Consider the following 16,346-nt stretch of genomic DNA (forward strand, 5'->3'; position numbering starts at 1 on the left):
AGGAGACGGGCAGTTATTGTTACTATGGGTAGAACGGTTGAACGTTCATTTTTTCTGTCTTGAAAACCAAAGCGGCCCTAACATGACATGAAATAGCTACTCAGTGACAGAGATTAGGTGCTTCCCTTCGTCTTTCTGCCGGCAGCATGGTGGAAGGAGCGAAGAAGTGACGGGTCGTATTTGAAGTATGACGAGCTTTGTGATTGACTCCTTTTCTTTCCATGGTTCACAAATGCGCTCGCTCTCAAATAAGCTTCTTTTGGCACGGCCACCCCACCGACCTCCCCCTGCCACCTTGACGTGAATGGTCAGCTGACCTTTAGGTCTCCGTCCACTCTGTCCACTTCTGGCCAAATAAGCCACCTTCACTCAGGGCTGTCTCCACTGAATAGGAACCCTGCTATTCTTTATTGATATCATCAACGAATGCAAATGAATTTGGACGTGGGGGGCAGGGGGCTGCAGATTCAGGAATAAATACCATACAAACTGTGATCGCCCTGTTTCACATGGAATATTTGGAAGTGTGTGTTCTAAAAGTTCGCATCATCCAACAGTTTAATGATCGTGGAAAAAAAATGAAAGAGATAAAGAACGAAGGAGAAAAAAGACGAAGCCTTTTTTAACAGAGGGAAGATTCGAATACCACACAAATTTCTCATTCAGATTAAGCTCGTTCATTTCTGCCTTGCCTTTGAAGAGAGGGGCCAGGTCATTCTGAAAGAAAAGGGCATTCCGTAGAAGACCCCCCCCCCCACACACACGCTTACCCGCCCGCTCTGTCGCCCCCACACCCTCGGCTCCCTTCACCCGACCCCCATCTTTTTTTCAACCCTCACAGACACACGCGTGAACGCGCGCACACATATTCCCCTGCACATAAGCAAACTGGCTTTGCGGTTTCACAGACGGGAGATTAGAGATGTGCCTTCTTTAACATGAAGAAGAGGTTCCTTCATAATCGGGGCGACGGCATGTGGGCCTCAGATAGCAAGGTCAAAACGAGCAAACGAGGTGCCCTGCTGAAAACGTAGAGCTGTGTAGTATGATGAAAAAAAGCCTCGATTGTTCACTCGTTATCAAAACAGCGTCATCATGTTTTACGCGTCCACGTGGAATAGGTCTCCAGGAATTGTCATACGATTTGTCGTCATTTCAAAAGACCATGATAACATTGGCATATGTCCGTGACATAATAGTGTCCAAAATGACCACATAGTGTGTTCATAATCAGATTATTAGTATTCAGGAAACAGTACAGTTTCTGTAACAGAAAGAGGAAGAAAACAAAGGAAAGGGAACAATATCATTTCCAATGTCACATAGGACTAAATTTTGCAAACATTTTCGGCTGTTTTTATTGCCTGTCCGTTTTTATGCCTTATTCTTATTTTCTCGCATTGTACTTCTAGTAGCCTTCTTCTAGAGTTCACACGTGGTGTTTGATGTAGAGGAACTGCAAATGTATTTATCAAACGCCCAAATTATGGCGACTGGGCAAGACAGGCAGGATAAAAGGGAGCAAGCCGTGGGATCAGAGCAGCAAAGCAGAGACCAACGCCAGTGCACGGGAGATAATACCTCTGTCAAGGCCCGGTCTATACGGCAGGAATGAAAAATATCCCCCCGACAAAACGCTTCAGTCATTTATTATGAAAGAAAATAGAAGCCATGCTGAGAAATTAGGCAAATAAAAACTAAATTAGAGCAATATTAACCACAACATAATTCACCAGACCTGTCACAGCGCCTGCCACGAATCACTGCCACGGAAACGCCTGTTTTATTTGTATTAGGCCTAGGTTACTCTGACTTTGACATTTGATAGAAGAGTCTATAAATGAACTGACGCTTATACATGCATACATACACACACATACACACACACAGAGGCTATACGTATATATATATATATAGATATAGATATAGATATAGATATAGATATAGATAGATAGATAGATAGATAGATAGATAGATAGATAGATAGATAGATATAGATATAGATATAGCGAGTGGTGTGTCTTATACATACATACTACACACAGCCTATTACATATATCACACGCACACACACATACACATATATATATATATATTAAACACACCTCTCAAATGTGATGTATACGGTGATATACGGTATATATGATCTGGTATGAGTGACCTGTGTGTGCGTGTGCTCTCGTGTACAAAAGGACCTGAATGGACACAGAGTGCTAGAATGCACAGGCTGGCCCGCTCAAAAGAACAAACTATAAACACAGTTTAAAAGGTTATTTCAGGATAGTAGTCTATATGTAATTCATCGGCTTTATACGCGGCTACACCCGGCTCATCTTCAGCAGTTCACCAAAAACTTTATTTTAACATGCCCACATCTTAGTCAATTAATGAACCAACTTTTGATTTACGTATGGCTTGTGCACTTAAAGCAAACTTAAAACACCTCACGCATTATTTCCTTTTTCTGTTCGCGTGCCCCCCCCCCCAAGTACAATTAGATTGGCTGTGGTGTAATGCAGGCCACTTGCAAACCAGGATGGCCGAAATAACTTTTTACATTAAAGAGTGTAAGTATGAAAAATGGGTCACCATTAAATTTGGTCCCAGCATGAAGTGTAATTGCAACAAAATGCTTCGAAGTAAAATTGAGAAACTGGCTGGCTGCACAAGCTCGCTCGTCAGCCATCTGGAGCGTATTATAGAAAGAGGCAGTAAATATAGCTGAAAAGCCAAGACGTTATCAGGTATGTAACAACAGTGTTACTTACAAACCATGTGTGTTGGCCTGAGCTTTTTTTCATGAATACGTAGGCCCCTTCAACATATTTAAATGAATTAACTTCCACTCTGATTGAATCGGCTTTGTTCTGGGGGTCTCAAGATAAGATGACGTCACCGTGTTTACTATTTTTGCTGGGATTAGAGAATGGATAACGCAAAGTGTGTGTGCGGGGAGGGGGGGGGGGGTGGCAGTCTTCTCTTAGAGACTTAATTTCATCTGTACTTATGAGAAACAGGTAACGCTTTGTGTCATTAGAAACAAACGATGCTGAAGAATTCAGTAAAAATTGAAACAATTATACTAAGTTCTGATTTTGCGTCGACACAATGAAGATGGTGCGTCATCTACAAATACACCGAGTTTCCGTAAAAATATCCATAAAGATTAGATAACCTTGAAAAGGAAGAATATTCTATGCCTCGGAATTTTGATTAAGTCCCCAATTCTACGTTGCTTCCACTCTGTAACCTCTTGTTTCACGCTTTCCCTTTCAAAGCAAACTTTGCTTTCCCGTCCCTTGACTCTCCTTTTCCGGCTCTCTGATTTATTTCGGTCAAGACATAGACAAACACGGAAAACCAGCACTCTCGAGTTTAAATGCCACGTGTTGATTAATTTGTAGTTAATGACAGCCGGTCTCATACACACACGCACACAGACACATCCTCTCCTCTCTCGCTTTCTCACCCCCCCAACACACACACACTCTCTCTCTCTCTCCCCCTCTCTCTCGCCTCTGCTTATCCATTTTACTCAAGCACGGCCGCACGCACCCTCACTCTCGCACACACATGCGCGCTCCCAGATCTCTCTCGCGCACACACACACACACACACACACACACACACACACACACACACACACACGTTTAAGGGGGACAAAATGAAAGCTAATTCCTTACTTTTTGGTAGACGTCTTTATCAGCCGTTAAAATGTTCCAGTCGCTGTATGTCGTCCCTTTTTCGACGCCACGAAGTGTGTAGAAAGTATATGTTCGGCACATCATCCTTTAATGAATATATTTGGGGGTTCTTTCCCTCACACCCAAAAGCTTAGAGTGGAGTGGACTGCAGATTGAGACATATTGAGCCCCTTTAAGGGGGATCATTTCATGTGGGAGGTTGGACGCAAAGTTTGGGCTCGTGACTGGCATTCCGGAGAGACATGCATATTTTAAAACAACAAAGCAAGATAGAGACGGAGCGAGGGGCGGGAGAAGAGAGAGAGAGAGAGAGAGAGAGAAAAAACTTGGAAAGGACTCAGTAACTGATAAACAGCTGTCATTGTTGGGTATGATTTGAGCGCGTATTTAGTTATGTATTTTCAAACCAACCATTCCCACTCCAAACCCTCCATCATTTACCAAATATACATTTGCAGAACTAATATCATTTCGAGTGTCCAGATTTTGGTAACTTCGAGTGACACTTTTTTGTGTGTAAATAACTTTATCACAATTGTTTCGTATCAACAAGTGTTACAGAGCTTTCAAAATTACGAATATACTTTAATATAAAGATCATCAATTTCATCTGGCACCCGAGGTGAACCAACTTTACTTATTCTTCTGGATAAACTGAATTTATCTTGTTTTCAAGAATAAGCATTTTCTACATGTTAGATTAACTCCTAAATTCAATGTTAGAACTCAAAATACAAACGCGAACATCCTTTGTCACTCCTGAAACAGGTATATTACTTTGAAATATTTACTATATTCAACTTTATTTTATAGTAATATGAAGTCAAAATGTTGTCTCTAACAAAATAAATCAGGCTCATGTGTAAATCCAAAAATACGTCTCGTTTGAAACATTGTGGGTGTATACAGTCTGATTGTGCGGTCTGTTAACGTATATGTGTTCACACTTAGTGACTTAGTGAGACACCGTGACGAAATTTATCCGTTAAAATGAGGGCTGGGAAGACAAAGAGGGAAAATAAACGGTGCTGAACTGGATATCTCTGTTAGTTGTCAGTGTTGGTCTATTGGTATGGAATGCTAATAAGAGAGCCCCCTTCTCCCATTCTCTCTCTCTCTCTCTCTCTCTCTCTCTCTCTCTCTCACTCTCTTGCACTGTGTCATCTCGCTCTCTTTCTCTCTGCGAGGAATAGGGATCGATAGCTGACCCGATGGTTTGGCCAATGCTTTATTTATCTGGCCAGGCAATGATATTATCAGCCTTGAACGTTATATACAGCAAACGTCTTCCTAAATCAACACAAAGGGATCGCTTACACAGCGATCTGTGCTTTCTCGCCTCCCTCCCTCATACTCAGGCGACCACACACACACACACACATACACACACACACGCACACACACACACACACACAGAGGCGTCGCCTTATGTTACATTCACGACTGGGGATATTTTATATCCTGTAGTGTTGGATGTGATCCATAGCTTTAAGCTTGCTGGGGAGCTCTGTGGACGTAGAATTATGCGGTGATCATTGAGAATGTTAACAACAGTGTAACGTCATCCCAGGCTGACCACATATGCTCTCTAGTGCATCTAGCCAACAGACATTTTATATGATAAATGACATTTTATATGATAACAAAATGCACAAATAAAAGGATCTCTCTCCCTCTCTCAGGGTCTTCCTTTCTAACAATAATAACTACAGCATTTCCCATCTGATTATAACATGATGATGAATAATATTACATAGATAGATAGATAGATAGATAGATAGATAGATAGATAGATAGATAGATAGATTCATTGTTTCATATAATGTCGATTCAAAAGTATATGTTTGGCAATAGAGATCAACAAATGGTTCAGACAGCTCCAATGTTAACATACACCCAGCTAGTTGTATAAGCAAATAAATAACACCAGACCTTTGCGTTAACCTTCATTCACTTGAAGTTAACGGAATAAAACCGTTCGTGCACTTCTTCTTTTTTTGGAGGGGGGTGGGGGGGTACAAAACAGAGACTATTTGCACAGGCTCCTTGCCTTCCTCTAACAAACTGAGGTGATCAAAAACCATAAGTTATGACTGAACATCCCAAACGTGTCAGATCAACTGAAGTCTCTCAGCCAAGCGCAACTAAGCGAATAACACTGACATACCAAGCCCACAGAGACCATTTATTTTTCTGTACCAAAGCATAGTATAGGCGTTTCTTCAAGAATTGTATTTCCTAAAGTAAATCTGTCACTCTAAAGACTGTAACCACTTCGCGTCGAGAGTGGGAAATCCCAAATTTGAACGACAGACTGACAGCCAATTATTAGATCAAGAGCAGCGTTTGAAGGACAACTCTGGGCTAAAAAAATGTGGAGAGAAAAAAACCCCATAACAACCAAATCCTATCGTCTTCATTTCATAACCATAATAACGTCTACGTGCAGCTAATAGGGACTGAAAAAAAAGAACAATTCTTGTTGCAACTGATCCATGTTACTATATGGATATGTCTTGCTTTGCTAATTAGGAACACATATCACGAATTCAACCGTTAGCAACTACAGCTTTATATAGCCTTTAGTCTAACTAATGTAAGTCTCAATAGAACGCGCTCTGCTTGGAAAAAGCCAGAGGATCTTAGGGGAATTTGAATTCATTATTTCAAAACATGAAAGTGCTCTAAGTTGTGCTCAATTTAATGGTCAACACTGTATATGGTGGCATTATTTAACGTCTGAACAAGGCGATCGTGACATATATAATTCCGTAATATCCACAGATGAACTATAAACGTTATTTCTCACACTAACACAGACCTGTGTTAATGTTAAAGAAGGCCTGTGCAACATATTCTGCAGGAATTTAACACAATTAAATATGAAAGGGTTTGTGATGTGCTCCTACGTTTCGCAGAAAATGTTCCCTGTTGTGTTTAAGTTTTCCGAAAAAAAAGCGCCTGTTGTTCCTCTCGGAACATTGCAGTTCTGGAATAACCAAAGCAGGCCCCCATTGTCTCAAGTCTTTTCGGTTACTGATTAAAAACTCTATGCGTTAATGCTTGTTTATGATTACTACATGTAGTAATATAAAAGTTTGCTCCCAAATGATTCAAATATGGTAGTAGATATGAAACAGATAGCCTAACACTGCATTGTTTTAAATGACAGCAATTAAGGAGGAATTACACACAACCAGCAAGAAACATAGCATAATCGTAAACGCCATATCACAAACAAGCTACCCAATGCCTGCGAAAATGAACAACAAGCTTGTTTAGAAATTAATCATCGCCGTGGTATCTGCATCCTTCCCGCTGCATTATAAAATAAATTAATTTTAGACTACCGCATGACATCATGGCAATCCTTGCACACTTAGAACCTACACCCACAAATAGAGAACCAGTCTGTTTGAAGTAATGCCCATGTCTTCAGTGCCTGGAAGGTTTACATCAATTTAAGTACATGGCCAAAAAACATATTAGCCTACTATTTTTTTGGACAGATCTGTCGGTGACGATGGAGCAGTTGAGGACCGGCATAGACTCGTCGACTGGTGTCAAAGTTCGTCCAATAGAGCCTCACTTAAATCTGCTAATATGGCGCGCGCTAAGGAATCATTGGCGTACGCCAACCAACCACGTACGACTCAGACACAGAGATAACTAATACATCATTTCCCCCCATAACACAATGACATATTTTCACTGTACATACACAGGTGCACCTTACAGCTGATACTCTCCCATTCTCTTCTCGTCTCATTTGAGTCCAAGACATGAATTCTTCACTATCTCCGTACAATACATCACATTTAGAGCTCCTATCGACCGGCTTACATGCCCCACTACATATTTCCTAGATTGATCACACGTATAACTGCTGGTTTGCAGCTGGTGAGGCATCCATTCTAACGGCCCACCTCACAATACCACAGCAAAATTATACAACCGCATGCTTTTGGGCAAGATTTTTTTCGTCAAAATATGTGTGGTGACACCAGAGCCTCAACTTCCATTATTCTTATCGAAGACCGAACGACCCTTTGACAGTGTGTAAGCTTTCAGTGTAGCCTGAGAAAAATATTAAACTTTAACGTGCTGAGGAAACCATAGATCTTTGAACCAGTCGGTAGCAACGTCGCTGTAAAATCTTATTCCGCACACAATGCGGAGTGTCTCTTGACAATACAACATGCCTGTATACACCTGGAACTGCAAGCCCAGTGAATGCGCAGCCCAAATACAAAACCAGAACTGACATGAGTAGCATGTGTGTCACAACGAGGCCTTTTTTTAAAAATCAATTTTCTAAAGCCCTCATTAAGGAGTCGCTGTCGGCGTTATTACTTCATATCAATATGCAGCAAAACGCTACGAAAACATATGTTTGAATGAAGCATGCTTACGTGTATTTCTTGGACATTAGGCTAATATCGTAAACAGACTTAATGGAGCCTTCATTTGCAATGACTTCAACCTCAACTTAGAGACCCATTATCGTAGTGCTCATATTATATCACGCCGAATTTGTTAAGAGAGTGAGAGAGATACTGTTGCCTATCGTTTTTTTTTTTAAATATTAATATAATCTAGCTACCATCGCATACCTGCTTAACACAGCTCTTCTCCCTAAGCTCTCTCATTGAATGAGCAAATAGGAAGTAACATGGAGGAAAAAAAGAAACAACACAAACATCAAGACGAAACAAACAAAGTGTATTTGAAAATGATATATTAAAAGTGCTTTTGATTTTCCATGTCTTTCCTTTTTGATTATTGACTCAATGCGTTACACAAACACACACACAAACACACACACACACACACACGCACACACAGGGACAAACACACATACACCGCGCACGCACGCTCGCATGCACACACGCACGCGCGCACACACACACACTCACACACACACATGCACACACAAACACACAAGAAAAAAAGGATTTCACCGGCGTCCTCTGTTAAAAATGTCCATCAGGTGCGTTTTGCCGCAGTTGCATGTCCATAGCATCAGTCGGAGGTAAAAGTTCAACCATCGGGGATAATATTGTCATTGCGATTAGACTGTTTCTTATTTGTCTAAATTTTCTTTATTTTTATGTTTTAAATTCTCACTTCAATTTTAATTCTTGGAGAACATAGCGTCAACAACATATTTCGCACTCATTATAAGAAGCAAAAGGTTATATCAAAAATCATTAGTATAGAATCACAGAAAAACTGGTTTAGAACCAGAAAAAATACAAAACAGAGATACAGAGAGACACAGGACATTTCTTATAATTGCTTGGAAACATTACTTTCCCGCTAAGTCTTGATTCATTTTTACTGCGCATATGATGTTCTTCAATTTATTTGTACGTATTTTATTTTTGTTGTTTTTTTTTTTAATTTTTTACAAAAAAAAAAAAGAAAATAAAGACTAGTATTTTACAAAATGGAGAGCGTTCTTGATGATGACGACGATGGATTTACATGGGAGTAAGTCCAGTTCTTTATTCTTTGTACATTACATATTCCATCTCGGTCCCAGAAGACAAAAAAAGAAATGAAAAAAGAAAAAAGAAAGTGTCTCCTTAGGTGATCAGAAACGAGGTCCTATATATAGTCTTCTTGTAACTGGGCTGCAGAATTTGGTCCTTTAGTCTCTTTTGCACTCACTCATTCGGATCATTGAATGGACATGTAGGGCCAGTTGAAGCTGCTCCCGGATAGTAACATATCCCGTATGAGCGTTTCTATGGGAGTTTTACCTACCAAGCGGACGAAGAACAGCTGTTCAATTACCGACGAGGAGACGGTGCGAAGAGAGGGCAGCCGCAGCAAAAGCTTGCCAAAGCGGCTGGGCTGGTTCGGGTACTGGCTCCTCACGTACTCCTCCAGGGCACACTGAGACTTCTCCTGTAGGCTTTCAATGTGAGCAGCGTCTGATAGGCCGCAAGCGTCTGTTCAGACAAAAAGAAAAAAAAAAAAAAAGCACAGAAGAACTCAGGTTATCACTCAGCATCAACACTACGTGTTATTGACAAAGTGAGATGAACAAACACCTACCCAAACATGATGCATCACAGCGTATAAGGGTGACTGTCATATAAATAAACAATACGACTGCGCACTCTCTCAAGAGTGCAACAGAACGTATTCCCTGCCTAGTAGGGGGATACCTCGGTATGCTCATAAATCAGACAAAACAAAGAACACGCATCTCGAGACAAGGTGCAAGTTTTATGTGTGAAAACACACTCGAATCGCGAAGATAGAGAAGTCGGTTATGTTTTCCCTTTTCTGTTTCTTTATTTTGGCCCAAAAGAAGATGAAAATATTCTGATACATATTTCAGTGGAACTAAATATGGTAATAACTGAATTATGACCTAATTACGTCCTAGATGCCATCAAGGCAATTCTCCACTGCTTATTCTCATTTACTCACGGTTCAATCTGCGCTGTCTTTTTAATACAGGAGGTAAGTCTGATGGAAGCAATCAAGTTATTGTCGGGGCTTTAGACGACGGAAGAATCACATAACGCGAGGAAAGAGTGAGAAAACCTCAAAAATTGTAAAAATAACTACGTTTCTTAACTTTTGTTTGCGCTCGGCAACATAGACGGTATACGGGTGACGTGGGCCTATTTTTTATTTTAATGAGCATCACGTTTTGTTCATGCCTAACCAGTCTGTTAGTCAATCGAACAGTCCATCACGAAGCAAATAGGTTTGCTCACTGCGTGTGTCGTAACTGGAGAATAACTCGGAAGCCTTGCATTCTCATTAGTCATTAGCCTCGTTTTGTACTGGAACCATGATGCATCCAGCTTACTTTTTCAGACTGATCCAGATCACATTGTATTGCACTGCGACCAACCGCAATAACCATCTGAACTTCTGAACTACGCTTAGGCCACGCACAAAATCTCAAAGTGACGGTTCATGGCCTTCTATCCAAAGTCTCAGATCGCCCACAGCAAAACCATGAGAAGCTAAATTGTGGATGAAACCATCATTTCAGACATAAAATGTATATATACGAAATTTCTTTGTGACGCCCAGCAGTATAGCGTAACATTTCCGTTATTTGTCGAGAGAAAATGGAGAAACCAATCTAACCCACCAAGACACAAAAAGCCAAAACCCTTAACCACATCATGGAATCACGGAAAATCACAAGCAAAATGGACTTAATTGTCTGAAATTCAAGGCAATTTACTTTTGCCTAGTTGAAACACCACACCAGCAAGGCCCCTGTAGCTCACCATTAGTTAAGTACTGGACAAATTTATCAGGAAAGGTTGGTATCATTAAAATGCTGTATTTATAAAGTTTAAGAAACAAATGGAACATATGAATAAGACACTGTTGCCACACATCTAACTGAATTTCTGAATATTAAAAAAAAACTTCAGCTCCCCATATCCAGGGCCTGCATGAGGGACCCTTTGAAAAAAACAATTCACTGGTAAGAATGCTGACTGGGATCTCATGAAAGACTGACGTCATTGCATAAAAGGCTAAAAAAAAAACCCAGGAGATATTTCTCTGATAAATATGAAATTTTCTTCCAAATTGGAAGATGATGTTATTGATGTGGCAACAACCACATTTTGAGAGCTTTGCTTATTAAAATACATTTCATGAATACGTACGGAGGATGTGACAATTAAGGTGGTTCCAAGGATTTAACAAACATTTAACAAAAGTTTCATGTTAGATATTAATTATGCGGATAAGTACTGCAACACGTGAAAAAGTCTCGAGAACATCCAGCTCAAGGCGACACTGGTAGAGTCGTAATAGTCAGCACAAATAAACGGCTGAAAACTGGACAATTCCATTAAATGAAACATTTCCTATGTATACCCCTTTGGCCAGTAATCGGGGCGTCTTAAGTAAACGCTTAGAAAAAGAGAATGCCAAACGCGGTGCTTAAGAGTTTGTCTTAATAGTAGATGCAGCACCATGTACAGTGATTGAAACAATACAGTACAGTGAATCGGTAATCCTATTTGACAGCAGTCATATGCATCTCCAGTTATTATTCACTTGCTTCAAAAATGGTAGTAACTGGGTCTAATAATATTTAAGGTAGACTGATATAATAAATTACTAATTGCTTTTCTCTGAGTCATAAAAAAACTCAAATCACATTTTCCTCATAAACTATAACCGGAATATGAGGCCAATCGTGGGGTGTCGTGCAAGTTTATTCCGAATTTTAATGTTTACTTTAAAAAAGGAAATGTATTATTTGAATCCAAGGAGCCCTACGCTTGCATGTTTGGAAAGCAGAACATGCGTGAAAAATCACTGTATAATATTACGCAATTACGCGAAAAAATGTAGATTTATTTTGTTGTATTGCCCCGCGTATTAGTAACAGCTTTAAATTTTCGCCGAGGCCTATCCTTTCCACTACTGATAGAGATTGCTTTGGTTGGCCAGCACCTCCAATGAACAATTGGGACGCTTTGAAGCCATTACTGTGGATGCTCAAACATTTACATTTTATGACTGATTATTTTAAAAGTTCAGAATGGATCTGACACAAAAGTTCTTCCTAAAATAAATCATGCGGCGAATAATACATAAAACAACTTTCCTTGGGCATCTCATAGAACTGTTACCTATTACCATTTAATAATTTAAAATTTTAATTGTGTCGGTATAAAGTGATCCTTTTTGAAGAATGAATTGTTTTATTAGGCTAAATATACACTTAAGAGAAAATAATTCACAAACGCAAAACATCTCGAACCATGTGAATTTTCTTCGGCCTAGTATTACTCATGTCGTGGATCCTTTGTAAGTTTGAAAATCATTGGACGGTTTGCATACGCTCACTCTTGCATATGTACAACCTACAAGCTGTTCTCAAAATACCGTGCTACCAGTACTTCGATTAGTCAGCCATTATCTCGCTGTCTGTGTGTGTCCTCTATGTAAAGCGCTCGCTAACTCTGTACTCTTTCAAAGGCCTACTTTTACGTCTTTGTCCTCACTTACCTGATGTAAAAAGCACTATTGCCTTGATACAGCTGTACTCTGCGGAGTCGACGTGCAGGGCCTTGAGCTTCTCCACTTGCTCCTGGAAGATTCGAATGTGATCCATGAAAGCCACGACGCGGTCCGCCGACATAGGAGAAGCATGCAGGCCAGCGGCGGCGAGCAGCGGAGCCACATGCAGTGGCATGGAGCACTGCGCCGCGTTAAGCACAAATAACTCGCTCCAAGTCAGTCTGAGCAGGGACACCTGGTCGGTGATCTGTAGATCGGGAAAGAAAGGGATGTTCCTTGCCCATTCCACCGCACTGAAGAGCAGGCGAGCCGCAAGCTCGCAGATGTTCTCGATCCCCATAATGTTGTTGGGCTGCATGCACTGACTGCCATAACGGGATGTAGGATAAGGCTCAGCCCGAAGCAGTAACGAGATGTATCCGGAGAGATAGCAATGCCCGTTCAAGGGATCCCCATTCGTAAGTGCGTATTGGCCTGGGTTCGGTTGGGTTGGAGGCATTCTTCCTCGCTGAACCGCTGACAAAAAGAAAGAAAGGGAGAGGAAATGTACATCCAGAACTGAGAAACATAATTCATGTAAAGGTTTTTTCTTCCACCGCTAAGCAAGGGGTGAACGGCTACTTTCGCGTGAAGTGTACTAACGTCAGAAAGCATTTATTTTGTGCTTTAAAAACAACTTAAACGGGTAATATTCTAGAGGACACAAAGTCGCGTGTATTTCGTGCCAATTTGTTATCTTTGTACTATAATTCCCATAGTCACTATGGCCCATATCGGAGCTGCAATGTTTACATTTGCATTTATGGACTAAAGTAGGGCTGTTCATAGACACACACACACACACACATACACACATAAACACACACACACACGCACACACGAAAATTTCACTCGGTATTCTTGGGTATAAATGTCGATCTTATAATACACACGCCACGACTAGAGACTGCACACTTCAAATCTCCTCATTGTAAGACTATAGCAGTTCTGCATACTATAACTCATCCGCTTGTTACCTCAAATTATTTTTTTGAAATCTGTTCTCAATTTTAAACCATGTACTGGCAAAAATATAAAACAAAATGAGCGTTCTAAACAATGTTAATGTTTATTTTAAAATACGTTTTGAAACTTATTTTGTTAAACGGTTTACAAGTAGCTTACGAGCCGGACGGGCAGATGTCGACGACTACAATGAGCGTTACATAAAAATAAAATGCAGCTTTAACAACACAATTATCAATAGTCCGTAAAGTCTAGTAAGTGAAATAGATTTTTTAAAACTATTCTTCAAAGCAGAGCCCCGAGGTTATACTCGGAATTGTTCACAGTTACTTGAGGTGTATGGGGGTCAGACAGGGCCTCGAAACGCTCCCTTTAGATTGTTAGAACAATTGTACTCTGCATAACTAATCTGGAATATTTCTTAACGCTCTTACGTCTAGTTTAAACGAGCATGGAGAAACAGGGGAATATGCTGGATATTGCAGCTTTCACACACACTAAAGATTTGAGTGCAGACAACGTACGTAAAACACTGAAACACACGTACACATACAGACACACTGACTCACTTGTATATACACACATACACACACACAACACATGTACTCACTCTCTCGCTCTCTCTCTCTCGCTCTCTCTCTCTCTCTCTCTCTGTCTCACACACACACACACACACACATGCAATTTTAGTGTTCGTGGCTCTGAAGTCTGTCGGATGTAGGTGACTTCATGGCAGTAAATGCACATAAACACAAATCTGGCTCACATGCTTCCAAACCATGTAAACAAAATGCTTCATGGTTATTACAAAATGGTCAAGCCTACACATACGGTCTGTCTCAAATCCTCTCTACGTCTCACTTCTGCGCAAACACGTCTAGCATTAATATAGAAATAAATGCCACATACAGTACGACTTTTACGTAACACGGCTGAACAAGACATTCAGTGAAATCAAGTAAATTGTATGTTTCGTTAAGAAAAATATATTCACCTTCCCGCCGCATGCCCACTTTTAAGCACTTCTTAAGCCGACAATATTGGCACTGATTACGATGGTGCTGGTCAATAGGACAGTTCCTGTTGGCACGACATGTGTATGTTAAGTTCCTCCGGACGCTTCTCTTGAAGAAACTTTTGCATCCCTCACAGGTGAATTGGCCATAGTGCTTGCCACTCGATTTGTCCCCGCAAACAACACATTCTATATGCTGTTGGCTCTGTCCAGAATTTTGACTCCCCTTGTCGCCAGCTGTCCCTGGTGTTGACGGGGGTCCTGGCTGACTAGGGGTCTGCGGAGTGTGAGGTGCTGCCGACGCCGCCTGCTGTTGCTCCCTCGCCGGCTGAGCTGCTGGATTGGGGCCGCTCGGAGGTCCTCCGGCCACGTCTTCCTGCGGATCTCGCCAGACGCTAACTACCATTGCCATATCTCGGGCCCGAAAAGTGCTATCAAGCGAACTGGTCGCTCGGATATGAGAGCTGGGAAAAGGGAGATGTCGGGCGAACGGCAGCGCAAAGTCAAATCGGAGCAGCCACTCTCATATGAAAAAGTAGGAACCGAAAACAATCAATACATTCAAAATACAGGAGACGAGAGAAAAGGCACCCGATCACGATATACAATTGTCGGGAGGCCAGCTCCAAGGTAAATTGCAGTCAGCCATTCGGGAACCCAATCTTGAAGAGAAAGCGAACCAGCCGTAATTAAAATCAGTTTGCTTGAAAATGTCTTATTGAGGAGATTCTCGTGAGCGTCGAAGTGAAAAGAAAAGCTTTATGATGGACACGAGATCCAAAGTGCCGTGCGAAATAAATTCCTTTCTTTCTCTTCGCGGCTGGAGAGGAGGAAAACTGAAGAGCGAAATTCTCTATCTATGTTCATGAATAAAGCTCATCTGGTCCAGCGAAAACAACGTCGCCCAAGTGCCTATGTAGTTTCACCTCTCCAGTAGGAACGGAGCGAGGATAAAAAGAAAAAAACAACTAATAGAATATGCAAGAAGCAGAGACTCCAAAAAATGAATTCGTTTTAACGGGAGGACCAGCGGAGCAATGTTTCCGAAACGGAGATCTGCGCGAATGTCTGTATATAGTGAACTTTGACACTACTATTGAAACTGACACGTTTCTATGGAGATCGCTGCGCCTTATATGGTGCTCGTGTCAAGGAGCCAAGAGAGGGGCTGCTGGCAACTGATAATCAAAGGCGACTGACTGGTCAGAACCCTGCATTGAGGGGGGAGAGAGAAAATGGGAGGCTAAGGTTAGCCAAGCCTCCTTCACTCCATTGGTTAGAGTTCTCGTTCCTTGCTACCTACGACTGGGGGTTCTGACAAGCACAATTTACATTGCGTTCGCCCTGCGCTGCTATTTACTTTGAAACCTGATTAGTATGGGCCGTCTATTGTCACAAAAAGAGGAAGAAACCCTAGATAGAATCGGAGAAAAGCTGGGTAAAAGCGAGGACCCAGCTAAGCGCACGTGAAATAAACAAACGTGCGAAGCGAAAGGTCTCGCGCCGAGCCCCTTAAAGTTTGGAATGCTTTGTTCGAAGCTGTGGTCTTAATTACAAATACTCTGCAATGCCGAAATATTTTTCTTACCGTATATCTC

The 16,346-nt window shown here is 41.2% G+C and overlaps 1 protein-coding gene across 2 annotated transcripts; it reads right to left on the reverse strand.

The window, feature by feature from the left end:
• Positions 1-9,075: 9,075 nt before the first annotated feature.
• Positions 9,076-15,788, reverse strand: nr2f1a (nuclear receptor subfamily 2, group F, member 1a). Of its 2 annotated transcripts, none has more exons than XM_030779712.1 (3): positions 14,728-15,788; positions 12,717-13,244; positions 9,076-9,661 (listed from the first exon to the last, which is right to left on the reverse strand). In XM_030779712.1, the coding sequence occupies exons 1-3, from the start codon at positions 15,158-15,160 to the stop codon at positions 9,387-9,389; spliced, it is 1,236 nt and encodes a 411-aa protein (XP_030635572.1). In that variant the 5' UTR covers positions 15,161-15,788; the 3' UTR covers positions 9,076-9,386. The 2 variants fall into 2 exon arrangements, with proteins under 2 accessions (XP_030635572.1, XP_030635564.1); XM_030779704.1 differs by having other exon boundaries at positions 12,717-13,286.
• Between the last annotated feature and the right edge of the window lie 558 nt (positions 15,789-16,346).

Source organism: Chanos chanos, chromosome 1 (assembly GCF_902362185.1).
Source record: "Chanos chanos chromosome 1, fChaCha1.1, whole genome shotgun sequence".
NCBI classification, from domain to species: Eukaryota; Metazoa; Chordata; class Actinopteri; order Gonorynchiformes; family Chanidae; genus Chanos; species Chanos chanos.